General features: G+C 38.8%; 2 protein-coding genes across 6 annotated transcripts in view; one reads left to right on the top strand and one right to left on the bottom strand.

Moving 5' to 3' along the window:
- LOC110069062 (uncharacterized) overlaps positions 1 to 19,439 on the top strand; it is a 72,049-nt gene that overhangs the window by 9,992 nt on the left and 42,618 nt on the right. For all 4 annotated transcript variants that reach the window (XR_016206647.1, XM_089287765.1, XM_089287766.1 and 1 more), the window contains exon 2: positions 4,421 to 4,566. Coding sequence is in view for 3 of the 4 variants with exons in the window: in XM_089287765.1 (XP_089143891.1) it covers positions 4,421 to 4,566 (146 nt within the window). In the remaining variant the exon portion in view is untranslated. The remainder of the gene's footprint in view (positions 1 to 4,420; positions 4,567 to 19,439) is intronic.
- On the bottom strand, positions 11,096 to 19,182 carry LOC110069058 (protein Wnt-6-like). Of its 2 annotated transcripts, none has more exons than XM_089287761.1 (4): positions 18,426 to 19,182; positions 15,468 to 15,688; positions 14,927 to 15,285; positions 11,096 to 13,442 (listed from the first exon to the last, which is right to left on the bottom strand). In XM_089287761.1, exons 1-4 carry the CDS (start codon positions 18,434 to 18,436, stop codon positions 12,981 to 12,983), a joined length of 1,053 nt encoding a protein of 350 aa, XP_089143887.1. In that variant the 5' UTR covers positions 18,437 to 19,182; the 3' UTR covers positions 11,096 to 12,980. The 2 variants fall into 2 exon arrangements, with proteins under 2 accessions (XP_089143887.1, XP_020632174.2); XM_020776515.2 differs by lacking the exon at positions 18,426 to 19,182 and adding an exon at positions 15,807 to 16,289.

Genomic DNA, 19,439 nt, shown 5'->3' with positions numbered 1-19,439 from the left:
ACCCATTAGTCAAATAAGGAGCTGTTGACAGGTGGATTAAATAAAGTATTTTCACATGACGTTATGGCGGCCATGCCATAAAATTAAGATAACAAAGCTCTTTACATATGCAAAAAGGAAAGGCTCTGCCTTCCTTGTTTTGCCGTTCTGATCATTTTAGGCTGTAGTTTATTTACCAAGGGTTAATATGTATTTCTTCAATAACTACAAGATGTTTCGTATAAAAGCTAGCTGGCTATAACTACTATACAAGCAGCACACGCATTACTGATTACCATCCGATTTCTAGCCCAGAGGGGTGTGGGTAATCCTTTATATGGGTTGTATGGGTAAGTGCGGCCCCAAAGGGTATGGTTTGTCAACTGTTTTGGTCACAAATATATGGGGTATGGATTTTGGCCATTTTGGTCATAAACAGGGTCTGGTTTTTGCACTCTAATCTTGAATTTGAGTATTTTCTTTTAGAAGAAGCTACTTTGTTATCATTATCAATAAGACCATCAACAAAATCCCTTCAATTAAACATTGGTCTGAACTACGGAACTAATTATGTGGCAGGTCTGAAACAGGGCATTGATTTAATGGTCAGGTCCTTGTGGTCATAAATAGGGTAAAGATTTTGGGAAACAAGGAGCATACTCTCAACCGATTTTTCTGGCGGCGCCTACTTACCTCCCCCCCCCCCCCCCCCCTCGGATTTCTCGTCGTTAAATAGATTTGCGTTGTCCGAACTTTTGTGGGGGTGAGTTGGCCTAATGGTAGCGCGCTGGACTCTAGATGGAGCGGTCCGGTTCCGGTTCGCTCCGGGTTCATTGTGTTGTGTTCTTCGGTAAACGGATATTTTAGTCTCAGGGTGCCTTTGTCCAGCCGGGTGAATAAATGGGCACCAGCGCATTTAATGTTAGGGGAGGATAACTCTGCGATGGACTAGAATCCCATCCAAGGGGGGAGTAGAAATACTCCTAGCCACTTCATGCAACAGAAATCGCGATAAACTCCTGCTCTATGGACCATAGGCCTGACTTAGACTTTAATCCGAACTCTTCCGAAAAACGCTCGTCTGTACACGAACATTCGTTGAGGTATCATTTTCCCGACAGGCCTGAAGAGCGAAGTTATCATCGTGCAAAGTTCAACGTAGACAGGTCATGCTTTCTGTCGTATTTGTGAAGTGGGTGTTTTCTTTAGTTGTAAAGGTTTGGAGACGTTCGAGAACAGTGTAACTGAGTTATGACATTGCCGAGATTTTTTCCCCATGACTGAGTAACGGCAGTCATTAAAATAATAAATTCTCTAGATTTTACAAACATTTAGTATTTCAAATCCTAAGTTTCCTAAATTTGACGTTCCAAAATCTTGACTTCTCGAGAATTGTCACATTCTAAGAATAGATGAAATGCTGAACGCGCTTGGTAAGAGCCCGGAGAGAGAGAGCATACGATACGACACGCGAATTTTCGAGACATCACCCCAGCAAAGTATCCTGCTAAAGTCCAAGAACTGTCGATCTAAGTGTTTTAATTTGAGAAGCATATTTACGTATGTACGCCATTTGACCGGCCGAAACCGTCGCTAATCCCGGAAAACAGGTTCATCAGTCAAGAGTTTATATTTGATATCGTCTTACAAATTATTCCTTCTTAAGGTCCGCTACCCAAAAAGCGGAAAAGAAGTCAGTGTTTGGGCGGGAGATACGGGAATATCCATCATCAGTTCAAATCGGTCGATGAGTTTGGACGCAACAAGCCATGAAAAATTAAAGGAACAAGCGAGCGAATAGTGGAGAAAGGAAGCCAAGGCAGGTGTCTCTATGTTATTTTCATGTTAGAGAAAAAAAAAACAATGGGAAATAATAATGTCAATGACTGTGTAAATGTTAAGGAAGCGTTAGGTACCTGCTGGTCGTGACTGTTGTCAATATTGAGTTGATAATTCCCTGTTGATGTGATAAATTACTCAACATAAAAGATAAACGTTTGCCTTGTGCATCCACTGTACGATAAGGCCTTACGTTTCTTCGAGGTTTTGACGGGGACTGCCCAAACTTTGTTTAATGGGAGTATTTCGCTCGTTGGCAATTTATCGTTACTGTTATTGTTGTTTAGGAGTTGTTTATTCGTTTCATTCTGTCGTAAGAAAGAGTGGCAGCCATCTCCCTGTGTAGGCAGACTAATTTGATTCAACGATGGTTCGAGACAGCACTGCTCTGTAATGGCTAACAAATAACAGCTGAGCAAGGCGTAGAATTACAAAGAAGTTCCGGCTATCTTTGCAATACAAAGCAAATTTGTCATTGGTAAGGACTTGTATAACATTTTTGTGTTCATTAAAAATTAAGATTTCACCTGGACTCGCCATTGTACGAGTCATGTTTCAGGACTGAAAAATGGAAATGTTCGGATTTCGCAATGTTTAAGAACATTCTGGCTATACTTTGAACATGATGATATGCATATGAAACGTTTACAGAACAAGACAATCCTAGCGATAAAGAGTAAAATTAGAAGGTTGCTCATAGTTATACATTATGAAAAAAAACTGTAATACATGTTATAATTTATACCAAAACGACTTACTGTGGTAATGGGATCACGACTTAGCTTCTGTCTGAAAACTTAAGACGATAAGCGAACAGAATCTACAGACTGAGACTGTTTAGTCGAGGGAACAAAGGCAGCAATTCATAAAACCCACCCGTTGATGCATGTTATATACCAATAACTGATGATTTACCGTGTTCATCGGATCTCGACTTCTGTCTGAAAACTTTAGACGATGTGCGAAGAGAATCTACAGACTGAGACTGTTTAGCCAAGGGTACAAAGGCCGCAGTTCATATAACACATCATCAATGCACGTTATATACCAATAATTGCCGGATGATACACCGTGCGGGGTAAGTGTTCATCAAATTACGACTTCTGTCTGAAAACTTTAGACGATATGCGAACAGAATCTACAGACTGAGACTGTTTAGCCAAAGAGATAAAAGCTGCAATACATATAATACACCAATGAATAAAGGCTCTGAGTAGCTTATCAAAACTGGTCATCGAAAGGAAAGTTCGAAGAGAGTGAAAGGAATTAATCAGTTGTTGCTGTCCGACGTTACTACAAAATCTACATCAAGACACGCACAGACTGCATACACTCTTTTCTTTTTATAAAAATACATTTTATAAGAAAATCGAGGCAGAAATTCGCTGAAAAAAAAAATTTTTTGTGTTGAAAATTGGTAGATACAGTACAATTACGTATGTTTTTAAGTGAACCGTATAAAAATATTCCTTTCTCAAAACGGCAAAACTAGCCAAAAACAGCTCTGGCCGTATGTTCTATGTTCGAGGCTAATAACATTATTTTGTGCGAGAAGTTGTGGGTGCGATATCAGGCTTCATTGCCTGCAGTCTGGCTCCAAAATTACTTCAACGCAATCGAAGTCATGTCAGGACACATAATCTGACGTTGTGTCAGTATAGTAATCTAAGAATATTCACAAGGAAAATTTCAGCCTAAAATCGGCAGAAAAATAAGAATATTCAGCCTGGGTCGGAAAAACAATATTCTCATAAAAAAGAATGTATATGGCATCCCTGTGGACAGCTCCAGAAACCGGGATAAGCTCCGGCAGCTATGAGCCTGTCAGCTCCAAAGCTTCACTCTTGGACAGCTCCACTGTTCGTAGACGTTTTACCTAACAAACGAAAAATTCATGTTGAATAAAACCTTGGATTATCAAGATTCGTGACATTCATGAAGGAAATAAAGTGCTGAAGCTGAGATTACTGAGAGCTTGATCGTATGATGTCTGGGTGGAGAAGACTACATGTGCATGGAGTGAGATAGGTAAGATAGGATTGGCGTTGGAGAGGTCAAAACGTTTGGAATGAAGAAGTAAAATTTACTATGTAGTATTCATAAGGTGTTCCAAAATTCACCTTGAATTTTCAAGATTGCGCACCTTCTTAAAAGATGATGCACTGGACTTTTAATGGTGATCGAGAGGATGGTTGAGCCAAACATGTTTGAGTGAAATTTGTGACTTAGTTATTTCGAATTTTCTCCACATTTAGTTTAGGAAATCAAATCTTGAAGAGCCAAGTTGTGGTAATTCTCCCATTAGTGACTAGCTAGCTATAATTCATGCATGCTTTACCGGCGGAACCTTGACCTTCTCCCTTTCACACGGGAGCACATTGTCTCCCATCTTCGTGAACCAATCATGAAACAAAATCCCTAAGCATGCACTGTCATATATCTAGTATTGTTTAGTATGCTCAGTTATCACATGGTCTTAAGTGCCAGATTTACACAACACTCAAAGAATGCTGTTTGCAAAAAGGATAGAAAAATAACGATGCTTAGATTTGACCTGGATGCAACAACGATGTTAAAAACGCGCGCCGTTTATTTTGATCAGTATTCAGACTTGAGTTGCCCGGCTTGGCGAATCTCCTGCAGTTCAGCGGAAGAAAATTTGGTCGACGAAAGGGAATGTATCACAAAAAAGGACAGAGGTTAAAGGATAGACGATCGACATCAGTAGGGAGAGATCTAAGAAGCAAGGTAGGCTCTGCCTTATTCTTTTCAAGGTAATTGTAATTGAAACTATTCGGGAAAATATAGGGCTGGACCCCGCACATGTGTACATGAATGTATGAGGTACTTGATACGTAATATTGCTCGACAATTGATGTTATATTACTGAACAAACAGTAGAAGCTATTCTCTTTTTTAACTCAGATATTAGAAATACTGTATATGACTTAAGATTTAGAGCCTCTATCAAGCAATCTTATTTGTCCCTTCCCCGTCCTGTTTATCCGTATTTTCTCTCAACGCATGTTCATAACAGAAACACTACCCGGCGCGACAGTCTGCGTAGGATTATAAAAAACGATCAGGGGATCATTGTAATGTAAGGCAAATATGCCCCACGTAGTGACTACTTCTACTGGCGTACGAAGGCTGTGTTGAACAAAAGACCTCTTCTAATAGTTTATCAATGGGTCAACATCCAAGAATTGCCTCTAACTCGCCGTTGTTCGAGTTATGTTTTACAGAAGATAGGTTACTGCTCTCATAATGCAATGTTTAAGAACATCGCAGCAATACTTTGAACATGACGATATAAATAATGAAATGAGCATCGAAAACAATACTTGACCGTACTGGGTAGAAGATAATCACACAAGCAGAAACAAATAATTACAGTAAGCAGTAAGGTTGCACGTACATATTAGGGCTTCGTGATCATGTCAAGATTTTCACAAAAATCTTCAGACTGAAAGTGTTTAGCTTGTTATATAGATACTTCTTATGAGTCCTCAATTTGTTGTGTCCAAAAGTTAGCAAATTGATTAACAAGGGCATCCACAATTAGATTGTTTTAGGTGGAATACGTGCTGGTTAGGTCTACATTAATCGCCTCGAGCATTCAGGATAAACTGAAGTTCAAAAGTGAAGTGCCCGACCACCTTGAACATTCGTAACATAGGAAATGCCACGCAATTCTCGTTGTTTTCGAAGAGATAAGGTGTTTTACGTGCTATGATTTTCAGAAAGGAAACGTGCAGCAACTCATTGCGCGTTGAATATTCAGCTCAGGCATACGCTCTTGCGTTCGTGACATCGGCATAAGTCTGGCATGCACACCCTTCACGGCTGTGTCAATCAGGCGCAGCAAGGTCTTCCTCTTCAGATGTGTGATTTCGTGTATCTAAATTTCTCTTTAATAAAAGAAGGCAAACCAACATCCAATGCAAAGATATTGTCAGAGGCAAGGGTACAGCTATCTCGGGACATTATTACATTTAAAGCGTCGGAATTATCAAGAGTTAAAACTGAGACGGTGAGTTATCACTTTTACACAGACATTCTGACAAGAGCTTGAGAAATCAATGTCAAAACCTGAGACGATGACCTCAGTACAGAAATTTCCGTGTAATTACAGTAAGGCTTCTTTAGTCAGCAGGCTTTCGTTCTAAAGAGACCTCCAATGTTCCTTACATTCAGCAGAAATAGATTTGTGAATTTATCCTTTATTTATTAATTACAATTTATGGTCAACAAAGTAACAGAGACAGAAATGCCATAAGGATGGCCCGTAAAGGAGTCATAGACCCCGTACTCAAACAGACCACCTACATTATAAATATTTGAAAAAAATATCAAACTAAATATATTCTATAAGCCAACCAGTTCATTTGGTAACTTAAAGGTGTGTGTTCGAGCATAGTTCTTCTTTAGAGTAAGTCTATCTTTTTGTCTCAAAGAGTACTTAGTAGTATCAGAGAAAAATTGAATAAGATATTAATATTAGCATAACCATTCAAAACTTTACAAAAAAAATTACACGTCAGGCCTTGGAAGAAATCGTCTACACTCTAGGGACAGTATTGTCAAACTATTTTTTTATTTACATCCAAGTTCTACTTGAGCCTGTGTACTATATTTTCTATCAAGTCCACATCAGAAATCAATTTCGAGTTGACGTCAGGCGCCTGTCTTGCCTATTCTTTGAAACTTGCTTTTAAATCAACTCTGTATGTATGTAGATATGAGTATTCTGAAATATATACCTTGGCCATTCATGGTGCATGAGTAGAATGACCAACAAACCTTAGTTTAATCATCTGTCCAATTGTATCAAAAACAAGGAAATGACTTAACATTGAACTATCAAGCTTGTATACAGGAGGTAATAAGTTAATGATTTTAATGTACGACGTCCTATCTGCAAAGTAAACTGGACATATATATATATTGAGAACTGTAGCACAATTATCAGGCAAGATGCTCTACGCATCACAATTATGGGGGCTGAGAATTTTGCGCTTATAAATGAGTTGTCTCTTAAAGCTACTTATAGCACTATCCAACTGGTTTGAGTGTAAACAGATATACACTATGGCTCTTCTCAGTGATGAAGCATATGTAAACAGTTAAGGTGGAATAACATATATGATCTATATGCTTCATAGTTTAATGTTTATATTCCAAAGCTAAACTCGAAGAGTGGGAATGGAAAATAAGAATACATGAATTACTGTGCTTGATACATGAATTACACGACTTGAAAGGAAAATTGAACGCGTACTTTTCCGCATGCTATCATTAAATTTCTAGCTCAACATTTTTAAACCACAGTTCAATGTGTTCGTATCTCTTTGCTTCTTATGGGCTAAAAAACTCCAGACAAAAAAAACGAACGATGTAGTTAAACTTTAGCCAGGTGTGCAACATGGTAGGGAAAGTATAGACTGCTGACCGTCTGTTTTTCTCTCGAAATTCAGCAGGGAGTATGAGGCGAGCCGCTTTAGCCTCAAGGGGATGGGACGAAATAGAGTTTCGAAGCATGATGATGATATCAATGAAGCGTTGTATTCTTTGGGTAAAACGCCTTCTGCCCATGCAACCCGATGTTAGCAATAAGTACTCAAGAACTTTAGGGGCATTAAAAAAATGGCGAGGGCCGGCGACCTGAGTTGAACTAGCATGGCATCCAGAGTCATTATTCCATTAGAACCTTTGTGATACAAGGCTGTTCAACTGCTCGATATCTTTCTTATAAAGTCATACAAAGTTTTTAAAAGAAATAGTGATGTAGGCAATTACTTAAAGATCCATTATTGACCATTTTTCTGGTCACTTACAACGAGCTGTTATTTCATTACAAGCCTCAGCGTTCACTACGGTCAAGTGGTTCAAATTTGCTGTTTATTCCTAAAACTAAAATGGCTTCCTATGGCGACAGATCTTTCTCGATTATCGCACCAAGGCTTTGGAACGGCTTGCCAAATTTCATTAAACAGTGTTCAACCGTGGACTGTTTTAAATCAAGATTAAAAACATTTTTTAAGAGGCGTTCTCAGATTAGGGCTTTTTGATTAGGGTTTTTATGTAAAAGGACTGTAGAAAGCATTGAGACTTCCATGTGATGTAAAATGCGTTTTTAAGAACCTCTTTATTAATTATTATTATTATTATTATTATTATTATTATTGTTATTTTGCTTTTCGCGCGTTTGTTATTGTTTCGGTTCGCATGATAACGAGGTTTCTATTGTTTTCCAATAGAAACGTTAAATACGTGAGCCCGAAAATTAAACATTGCACGTTCTCAACGTTACGCAGGATTTTAATCATATCCTGTACGTTATGTTTTTGTGGGCATTTTTGCAGCTCGCACCCTTGTTGGGACGTGATTTGTACTATAACCATTAGCTATAATTGAAGTAAGTTCCACCACTATCTTGTTCAAACTCCCTGACGTAGTCTGTATGTTCAGACGAAACCGGTAGGAAAAAAGAGAAGTTAACAAGATCTATAGTTGCTGTGTGCTGCTCACTAGTCTTTGTTAAAGAAATTTTTAAAAAAATTACGTTTTTCTTCAGATATAATTTCTATCAACCACCGAGCCCTGGGTTCCGGCAGACTGTTGCATAGCAACACGATTACGTATCTCCGATTGTTGTATTGAGAGATTTGTTTTCTTCAGCAGCTCAGTTTACAAACAAAAATACTACAAGCGCCTTTGTTCTTCATTAAAACTCGACTTGGTAGCTTGAAACATGGCTTTATCTTCGGTTGTTTCTTTGAAGAGTACATATTTAGATGACTCAATTAATCAAACAATGTTCCTTTGTATGAAGCGAAATTAAAATCATCTATTCGTGGCTTTTGTGACATCTGCGTCTGATGAGACAGGGGCACCCAACGACCGTTTTCTCTCTAGTGCTGTTAGATGCTGTTTTAGGCTATCTGGAGTACTTTTAAAGCTCTGTAGGTTAATTTTAGGTTGCACTAAAAAAATTTTATCTGTTCGGATATTCTAGGGGAACTTGAGTATTCTCGAATTTATTAGGGCTTTTTTGTCCATTTCCCGAAAACCTTAGGTCTTATCGCCTTTCCGAAAATGATAGCTGACCTTTTTTCGGTACTCAAAACGACATTTTCAACAGTCCGAAAACAACAGACATTAAATTTCTCATATCACGAAAGTTCGAGGTGTCAATTCTCTCAAGAAAATCAGAGGGGATTAAAGGCCTTCCGAACAGATAATTTACCGAACCGATCCGTTGGGTGCCCCTGATGAGAGGTTTTGCAGTTACAGTGGAATCCCGATTTTTCGAACCTCCGAGGGAAACAAAAATTGGTTCGAAAAATCGGGGCTTAAATTACAGCGTTTGACTGAGGAGGAGAAACGACATTTGGTTCGAGTTATCCTGAGGTTCTAAATACTGAGGGTTCGAAAAATCGGCATTCCACTGTCTTACTCAACCTATCAACTCTTACTGTAAGTAGCGGAGTTCGCCAATGAAATCTGATCCAAACTATGAACTGTTGAGACAGGGTCACAAGCATGATCGAGAGGTACTGCTCAATAGCTTTTGTCACATTTAATACGTAAAACTGGCACCCTTAAAATAAAGCGTACTAAATTCACAACAATCTGTGCAAGAAACAGCATTCGTTTAAAATCTTCGATCACATAATAAGCCTTAGCTTTCAACTAGATAGCTTGGCCATACACATCAAGATTCGTACATCGTGACAACGTAAATGCTTATCGAAAACAAATTAGTTCTTCCACAACCTCGAACTAATTATCTTAAGGTGGCTGAACACAGTTTTCGCTCGCGCTTTTGGTGACGCAATTCAGCGCGGGGACAAGGATTGCAGAAAACAAACATGCCGTCAATAGAGCGATCATTTTATTTACTCAGCATCCGCAGTATCTGTGCTATTTTTCTCTATAACTGAACGCAGTGTACTGATGGCTTTAGTCTTTTATCACAAATATATGTTGGAAAAGGAAAAGATGCAAAGAACTCGGCAATTCTCAGCTTTTTCTTTGTTACCGAAAGAACCTAGTTAAATGCAGCGCATGCGTAGTAAGTCAAAAAATTGCGATTGAATGAAAATTTGCAATCTCAGAAATACGCCTTTTTCTCGAGAGCCACTCATTAGAATTTCACGAAATTTTGCACGAAAATACTTTAGGAAATAAGTAACTGGAGTATTGAAAATAATTGAACTTTAACAAAGGAAACTGTAAAAAGTAGTTCTGTTTAAACCTGGAAAAGCGGCCAATTTCTGGTATGGTCGTTCAACGATTTCAAGTGAATGTTTCGAGACTGTGACTCGTCAAGTTCCTGTCTGCGGTTTCGTGTTGCGTGCCTGCAGTATCTTGGTCTACGAAACGTGATCCTCCAATAAGAGACGTGCGCAGCTAAAACACATTCTATCGAAGCCAGTTGCTGTCTTAACGTGTCATTTTGCACGAAGAGGACCGAGTAAGCGAGCGAGTGACTGACTATGCTCAGTCTTTTAGTCTTGAACGCGGTAAGAGTCCCGTAACAGTGCGACTCGCCAGATGAAAGTTGTAGATGAGCATGTTCTTGCATTATGCCTCTGTATGTACATAACCTAAGAGTGCTAAGAGCGTGACAACAACAAAGTACTGAGAAGTACTTTACTGTTGATATATTATGCTGTACAAGGTGGTTCGCACTTTTAAGTCTGTGGACAAGACGTTAGTATGTGACCATTCAAATAAGAGCTATTGAGCAGTACTTTCATTTGGCACTGTTCTTATGCTGTACAAGGTGGTTCCTACTTTTAAGTCTGTGCATGGAACTCTAGTGTGTGACCATTCAATAAAAATCTGTTCATGCGGTACTGTTCTTATGCTGAACAAGGCGGTTCTAACATTTAAGTCTGTGGATGTCGGAAACTCTAGTGTGTTACCATTCAAATGAAAGCTATTGAGCAGTACTTTCATGTGGCACTGTTCTCATACTGTACAATCTGGTTCTAATTTTTAAGTCTGTAGATGAAACCCTAGTGTGTGACCATTCAAATGAAAGCTATTGAGCAGTACTTTCATGTGGTACTGTTTATCATGCTGTACAAGGTGGTTCTAACTTTTAAGTCTGTGGATGAAACCCTAGTGTGTGACCATTCAAATGAAAGCTATTGAGGAGTTCTTTCATGTGGTACTGTTCTTATGTTCAACAAGGTGGTTCTAACATTTAAGTCTGTGGATGAAGCCCTAGTGTGTGACCATCCAAATGAAAGCTATTGAGTAGGACTTTCGTGTGGTACTGTTTATTATGCTGTACAACGTGGTTCTAACATTTAAGTCCGTGGATGAAGTCCTAGTGTGAGGCCTTTCAATCAAAACTGCTAATGAGCAGTACTGTGATACTGTGAACTAGTCTTTTTACTTGTTTCGGGTGAAAACCTAGTGTGTGATTATTCAAATCAAAAAAACATAGTAATACTTTCATGTGGTGATCTTTCTTATGCTGAACGAGTTGTTAACTTTGTGTGATCATTCAGTGAAAACTTTTGAACAGTAGTTGATAGAGCAATGTTTTCGTATACCAAGCTGGGAATCAGTCTAACTTTTCAAAATGTGTATATCATTCTAAACTCGGTTACAAATTAGTTTCGCTAAACAAACGAGCGAGTGAGTTTCAATGAAAATACCACTAACTGTGTTTAGGATAACTCTGTTTACTTCATTTCAGTCGGCTATGTACAAAGGGATTACTTGTTATATTAGTCTGAAAATGAATGAAAACAAAAAAAATTGTGCAACTTTCTTTTCAAACGAAAAGAAGTGGTCAGTCCTAAATTCAATATCATCCTCATCTGCCAAACTTAAAATATTTCAACTTATACGTTTAAATACACACATGTCTTCCAAATTCTTAGATAGATTCCGTTTCGCGTTTTCTCTTTGCAAGTAAGACAGAGCTTTGAATTATTGAATAGTTTCTGCAGAAATGAAGAATTTTCTATTTAAAATTAAAAACGAGAACGCGCTAGGAACCTAAACGTAATTTTTCCAATTAGTTGTACCTCATCTTTCACTCTCGCAGCTGGATTCGAGGCGAGTACAGAGAAGTATCACAACATTTGATAACCTTTTTGGCAAAGGTTCTAGGGGTTTAAGTGGTAATTTTCCTTGAAGCTACGAAATAATTAAGGTCAAGGGACAACATCCTATGCCTTAGAATCTCAGGAATATTTGGATTTTGTCCTTCAACAAGATCAAAGGAGGCTGCAAATGATTAAAACTATTTTAATAAAGTTTGCCTCTGCAAACACTTAGACGTCAATTCAGTCGGTCGGTCTCCAGCTGCTCACACCGAAATTAAATGTTGTTATCTCCTTGTTTGATGTGCCCGGCCATTACTACGGGATTTCCGGAACCAAATCGTACAATTACGTTCTTATGTTAAGCTTTTTGATCTTTCATGCCGTGTAATCGCTTAAGCAAACAATTGTTTTAAACTAAAACTGTGTAGAATGTTTTGATTGTAATGTGAGTTTGTGTAAAATAGTCATATGCACTGCATTTATTGGCAATATTTTAAAAGGTCACATATTTTTCCCGGACAATCCGACGCTTGGCCTGAAACCCTGCTGTTAGTTTGAATGTTTGTAATAAATGTCAGCAATTAAAAAGCCCCTTCAAACCCCATAGTGTTAATCAACTCAGAGAGGATTAAATGAAGAGTGTCTACTTCTAAAGCGATCATGATGAAACCGAGTTCTTCGCACGCTGTGCCTCACTTCCCCAGCGTCATAGGTTCGACTGGCTTAAAAACTTGGTATTTGAGGTTCTCTGATGACATTTAAGGCCATCATCTTCTAGAAAGTTGAAAATAACCTTGAATAACATTGCATGACTAGTCCGTTGTTAAAGCATTCATATCTCTCTCAGACAAACTGTTCAAGTGTTTGCAATTTAGTCTTTGTTTGCCGTGACCTCCAGCAATCTGTTTGGATTCCTTTAAAATTGATATTTGAAAACATGTATTAAATACTTTTCTCTGGGGTATCACTTGCCATAAAGGGCGATTCTTGTCTTGTCGTGAAGTTGAACATAATTGGAAAACATTCAAGTCTTTGTCAGACATTGAACTTGATTGTTTTCTAAGTGTTAGGAACCAAGCAGCGCCAAAGTCATTCACAAGTGTACACTTCTTGCTCTCGTCTGCATTCTTCGCATTTGACGGAGCAGCACCAAAGAAATCGACACTGGCAATTTTCTTTTATGATCGTTTTCCTCATTCGTGCTCCTCGGCTACAGCAGAGAAGCTGGCAACCGCCTACTCCCCTAAAAGTATCGTTGCACCTCCTGCCCACAGTTCCATGAGAACCGTAATATGGGTCTTCTTTGCAAAAGTCTGGAGACTCGGTCGTGTACACCAAATCGAGTTCTGTATGAGGTTTTATTGTTTCTCCTTCTTTGATGAGCTCATCCCCTTTGTTGCTAATTATCACTTTAATGGCACCATCGAAACGGGCTTTTAATCTATTGCCCACATCTCTAAAGTGCGGCATCTTTTCCCGACACGTTTTCAGAGAGCAAGAGCCCGAGAGACCATGGCATTTGCATTCCGTTTGCATATAATTCTTGACCGCCTGGGAAAAACAAAAGAAACCAAATAGGACGTTAAAGTTGTCGTTGACTTACTCGAGATTTATCTTGATCTTGTGAGGTTATCTCAGGCATGCTGGATTAGTTTTATCGCTGGAATTATCTCTTTCGCGAGTTACGTTTCACAGCTCTGAAGCTATCACTTTCCAATGGCGCTTTTGTCTTTACAAGTTGCGGCGCCTTTGTCCTGAATGAATTATTTGTTTCACGCTCCGGTGAGCGTTATGGATAAGCTGAAGCAGAGAGGACAAAATACGGGTTTCTTACGAAAGACGCGTAAATATTCGAGGTAGGGATTCACTCATGTCAAACTGCCAAACGTGGGAGCACTTGTCTTCCGTAGTTTTCCACTTGTAAGATAAACTGTCAGAATTGAATTAACAACTCTGTCAATAACGTTTACACTAGAAAATTAAATTCCTGTGAAGATTTAATACGATGGTGTGAAGAACCGATTATAACAAACTGAGGCATTTAGACGTCCTAGGGAAAATTTGACGTCACTTTAATGAATAGTTATGGCATCATGCAACTTTCTCTATTCCTATTTACATTAAACATCAAGTCTCAACGAAGAAAAGCTTGTTTGTTGGCGTGTTTTTGTTAATGCCGCCTGAGGTATCAAAAATTAAAGCTATACTGTTAACTCATTCTATTTATGTGTAAACAAAGGGATAAGACACTGCAAAAGGTATGCAAATATAACAAATTCGGTGATTAGGGAAGGCGTATATGTAATTTAGCTTTTCTTCGTGAGAAATTAACATTAAGATTGAACAGCTTCATGTTAATTGTTCGAACGGCGGTGTAGGTGACAAATTAAGTTTCTTCACGCTACTTGCCTTCGAGCTATGCTTTGTCCTCTGTGCTCTAAGGAGGCTTATTGGTGTTTCTGTGAAACATCTAAAAGTCATTAGCGACCGAAAACAATTTGCTCCCGCCGGAAGCCCAAAGGTGGCACACTTTCGCATGCAAACGTCAGTCTGTTTAACACCTAATGTTGTTATCAGAGCTTAAGCCTTAATCGAAATTGTACGATCATCTCGAAATAAATGATACCACCAAAGGCGAGACAAACTAAAGCGAACCCTGATACCATGATAGCAGAGATCTATTTTTAATTGTTCTAACGTCTGGTTCACTTTCAAGTGCCATGGAATCCCAAAGAATACGTGCATGTTTTTCTGACCTCGTTAACTCTAAACAAGCTTATTACTTAGCAATAATTGAATGACAATTGCTCTCATGGACGCTCCACAAAAGCTCTGTGTTGTGGCGAATATGTGCGATGCTCCGTTGTCTGGCTGATTAATTTCGGAGTTCCACAACGACAGAGCCACAGTAAGGACCGAAACGCAAGGAGCGGCAGCGCGCCACGAGATGTCTGTTGTTTGTACAAGTGAGAAATGCACGGGGCTTTGGTAACTCACGACTAAGTGTGGTGTTCCGCAGAAATGCTTTTACCTACCAGTCGCCCTGCCTCGCTATTGTGCTTGATGATCATGGAACGACCGTCGCTGCTCTTGTCCTCTTGCATCAACTGTTGCGACATCTTGTATCCATACTGGATATTGTCACTGCAGCCTCCCCACTCGAACTGGTCGTTTTCACCGATGGGGAAGGCCTGGTTGGAAAGGTGGTTGTCTGTAGAAGGGTAATCGTTTCGAGGGTACGATGAAATGACGTTGCTGGTAAGGATTTGTTGTTGTGTTGGAGTTACTTGGCGACATCCACATTGCTGAAGATGACCCATTCTGCATGCACGCGTGACAGAAAAAGTTATCCCGGCTGATGTAATGGCATATATGAATGCCGTCTCCCTATAGTCTGAAAAAATATATACAAGCTAAGTTGAAGGTGTTAAAACTTCACAACTTCTTAGTCATTGCGGTCGATAAGGTGCATTTCGTTGTGCGATCATGCAACAAGCGCAGTTCTTGAAATTCCCTTTCAGAGTATGTAAAGTGTGACTAGATTAACAAATGTGGTTGGCGTTCACTATTACTTACCGTAACGAAGAATTTTTTTGACTGAGTTCTTGGACGTCGAACAATTCCATCGCCTGTTTCTAAACTGCCACTGACACTGGTCGACGGAAACATCGATTCCATCAAGCACCGTAGAAATCAGTTCCGGCTTGGATTTGCAAAAGTCATCTTTTGTGTGAAAGAATGACTCCGTTTTCTTACACACGGCATTTGGGTCTCGTTGCAGTGACGTCTCGAGTGACCTGCATTGACGATTAAAAGTACTATGTTTTAGTAATCTACTAAGCTAAGTAATATAGGGATTATTTAACCGCGGATTCCTAGTATGTCATGGCTTAAAAGACTTTGCACAGTACTCACCACCAAAATGCAATAACTTCGCTTGAATAAATAACAAATAAAAATACACTCGGTAAACGAAGCTTCATGGCTCACTCAATAGACACACTTATCAATGAAAGAGAAGAATAGCGAATAAGTACTGCGCACCGATTTAATGTGTTTTATAAACAGATGAAGATGTACTCGACTCTGATTGGCTCGCCAAAGCACATGTCAATCTACCAATTTAAAACTCAAATACTCATTTAAAAGTCATTCCAGCTATCTCGAAGACATTTTAACACAGAAGTGGAAAGAAACAATGTTAGGTCTTTCATCGGATCGTGTTGACTGGCGTCAATGTTAAGTCTTTTGTCATTTTCGTTTTAATAAAAAGCATACTACGCATCGGAGACAAATACATCCTGCATCCGAGACAAGATAAACTTAATCAATGAATCAAATAACTTCTTGTGTCCCATTTCTAAACCACAATCCTCACTTTTGTCTAGTTTCTCTTTGAAAAGTATTGACATAAAAACAGACAGGTTTCTTTATGAGTGTAATCTTATCTGCAGCAATGCTACTGAGTCAATTTGTTCTCTTAATTGCTTCGTTCAGTTGTCAACAACAACTTTGAGGAGGCAAGTCGTGGCTGACCTCAGTCCAAAGATTATTTTGATTGTATTTTACAAGTCCAAGCGTTAAGTTTCTTTTTTGCAACCGATAGATTTCAGCTGAGGATGTAGGTCTCTGCAGCTGTTTGTTCAGGCCAAAAATAACTTCTGGCATTCATATTTTATCAACTGCATTTGCTTTAAGTGCCAATGTTTAGTTTCTAGTAGTTAAGCAAAAAAACCCAACTTAATTTTAAAGCTGAGAGTATGCCTAAAAATAAAGTTTGCAGTCATAACAATGCTTGTTAGACAAACTGTTTACTTAACAGCTAATTACATTCATCTTATTTCAAACGATTCAAAGGAAAGGTTTTACTTGAAGAATGTAAATAAGTTAATGCACGGAGTTCCCGGTATTTAAGTAAGCAAGCATTTACCGGAATCTTGGCTTCCGTGTTCAGGAAATTTCTAGATGGCTCAGTAAAACCACAAAGTATTTACGTAGCCTTCGCTGGCTGATGGCTGATTGCTAACCAAAGGTGCACAGAGCAAATCTAAAAATAACAGTGGATTCTTCAAAGTTCTTCAGATACAGGTCTATACATCTATTAATGAATGATACCACGCGAATTTAGGGTATTTTGTCTCTGGATAGCTCAAAAGGTCACCAGAGTGACGAATACGAGATAACAGGAAAAATAACATTGAGGAGATTGCGTTGAATTTACTTTAGAGCCTTGATTGTATCTAATTTCTTGATAACAGGGTTTCCATATTTTTGCTGCTGTTGAAAGTGTTTTGAAAACATCGCTGTGCCAGTTCGATTACTTCGTGGAGTATTGTGTTAAGACTCTTGGTTTTATCGTCCAATCGCAGTAAATACATGGTTATTTTTTTGTTATGCAGAACCATGTCTCCGACACTACTTTAATATTCGCCCATTTTAATTATACTTCGTCACTGTTATTATTATCTCCCCAAAAACTGAGCTAGATAAACAAGTCAAGCGGACCATTTTTGAAATGAAGAGTGCAGTCTTTCGATGTAAAAGCCTCCTTTCCTTAGGTTACCGACACGACCGAAGCTGTTTCTTCCGTTAACTAGCTGGGAAGGTTCGATCAGAAACTCCCTAGTTCATCTGCTTAAAGGATAAACACGTTCACATTCTAGTCACGCACGAACCGTGGTCAAAGTTCTCGGCAGACCAAAGGTCTTCTTTAAAGTGTTTGTTTATATTGAAGAAATCTACGAAAATGATTTTGTTCTCAATTCGTCGTCAAGTATCGAAGGAAGAGCATTCAAAAAATCTTAGTCACAAGCTACATTAGGTCTTCAATATCACAACAATTTAATTAGTAATCAGGATATTCACTAATTCAGCGAGTCTTTGTTCATTGTTGACATGACGATGCAGTGAGCCAAAAAAGAATTTGAAACCACGTAAGGAATGACTTGTGTTAGTTCTTAACCTAACGTCACCATGAACAAACAGGCGTTTTAAGTGTTTTTAACCAAAATGTCACGATGCACGTCAGCTCCAACTCGTGGAGCAAGCGCCTTTGTATTTATCAGTTGAAAAGTGGTGACTGATAATAGTTGCTTCTCTTGCTATCTTTACTCTCTTACTAGCCTAACTGTGTCCAAGTGGAGAGCTTTCCATTGAGTGGACTTTCCATTGAATGGACTGGCGATAACAAAAAGCCAATCATACGAGATGAATGGCTAAATATTTTAATCCACATAGTGACGACAAGACGTAATTTAGGCAAATGCCTAGCAATCACTTCTGTCAATAAACATCTTGAAGTCTTGGAATTCAATGACGACCGACATTCCTCGTTAACTGGTTTAACTTAATTTTAAGTTTTATCTTTTCGGAACTTGGACTCGTGACAATCTGCAGCAAATAAGACGGAACCGAACAGGAATCAGCTCAAACTAAGCAGGCAAAGCACCGCACGAAGATTCACATTTTTTTCTTTGATTAACAAATAAGGTAGCTTGGCTCCAAAAGAACAGGTCCACCGAGCAGATGGCTTACCTTGGGTACATTCGCTCGCCGGATGCTCCTTCACCTACTCGTGGCTCCTCGAGTGCCAACAGCTATCAGTTCTTGCAGATTTGTCTTGTAAGGGTCTTTAATGAATTCCGGATGTACGACTCTTTAAAAGCCACTTTTCAGATAAAGAGTAACTGTTAGATAATTGTACCTCTTTTTCAAGGACAGTTTTTTTTTTCTCTTCTCCCTGCTTGAACCTTTTATTCCCAGGAATGATAAGTTATTATATTTCTCCTTACATTGAAATAATGAACTTGGGGACATTGACACGTTGTTTGGACTCTGTAATGCAGGTAACAAATACGTGACCATTTTTACTTCAGACAAATCAATGAGGAGGGGGATACATGTCCCGTTGATCTCTGAAAAATGTCCCATTTTCCCCCCTGCTCCAAGACCATTATTCCCTTAAAGGTTTTGTCAAAAATCCTGTTAATAGTAGAGATATCCCTTATTCCCTCAAAATTTTTCCAATAAATCCATTATCCCCTTGAATTAAAAGGTTATGTTCTTTTCATTCCCCAAAACCCCTGAGATGGCCTCATTTATATTGCAAGTTCGAGGATGTAACGACGAATCTACTTTGTGTCCGGTTACACTGTAAAATGAAATGAACGGAAAGATCACCGTATTAAGGTATTGATATTGCCTATCCTGCCACTGCGGCTGGTCGATATCCATATACATAAGCTTCTTCGTTCTAAGTTAGCACGTAAGGTCGACATTCATAAGTGCTTAAGACTCAATTGTATCCGCCCACGAGAAACTCCGCAGGAGGTGTGTTATGGTTATGTACAACACCTTGGCCGTGTTATGTTCAAACTTTTCTATTCATTCATTCATTTATTTATTTATTAGATTACAAAGATGAAGATGATAGACGGGTATTTAAAGATTGAAACTAAAGCGGGATGGGTAAAACACATTTTAAAATGTCTCAGACAATGTTTACCACAGGAACAAACAGACATTGTCTCCAATTAAAATGGAAACGGT

This window comes from Orbicella faveolata, unplaced genomic scaffold, assembly GCF_042242905.1.
Source record: "Orbicella faveolata isolate gen_17 unplaced genomic scaffold, um_ofav_v1 contig_15, whole genome shotgun sequence".
NCBI lineage: Eukaryota > Metazoa > Cnidaria > Anthozoa > Scleractinia > Merulinidae > Orbicella > Orbicella faveolata.
This window is presented reverse-complemented; position numbering and strand designations above follow the sequence as displayed.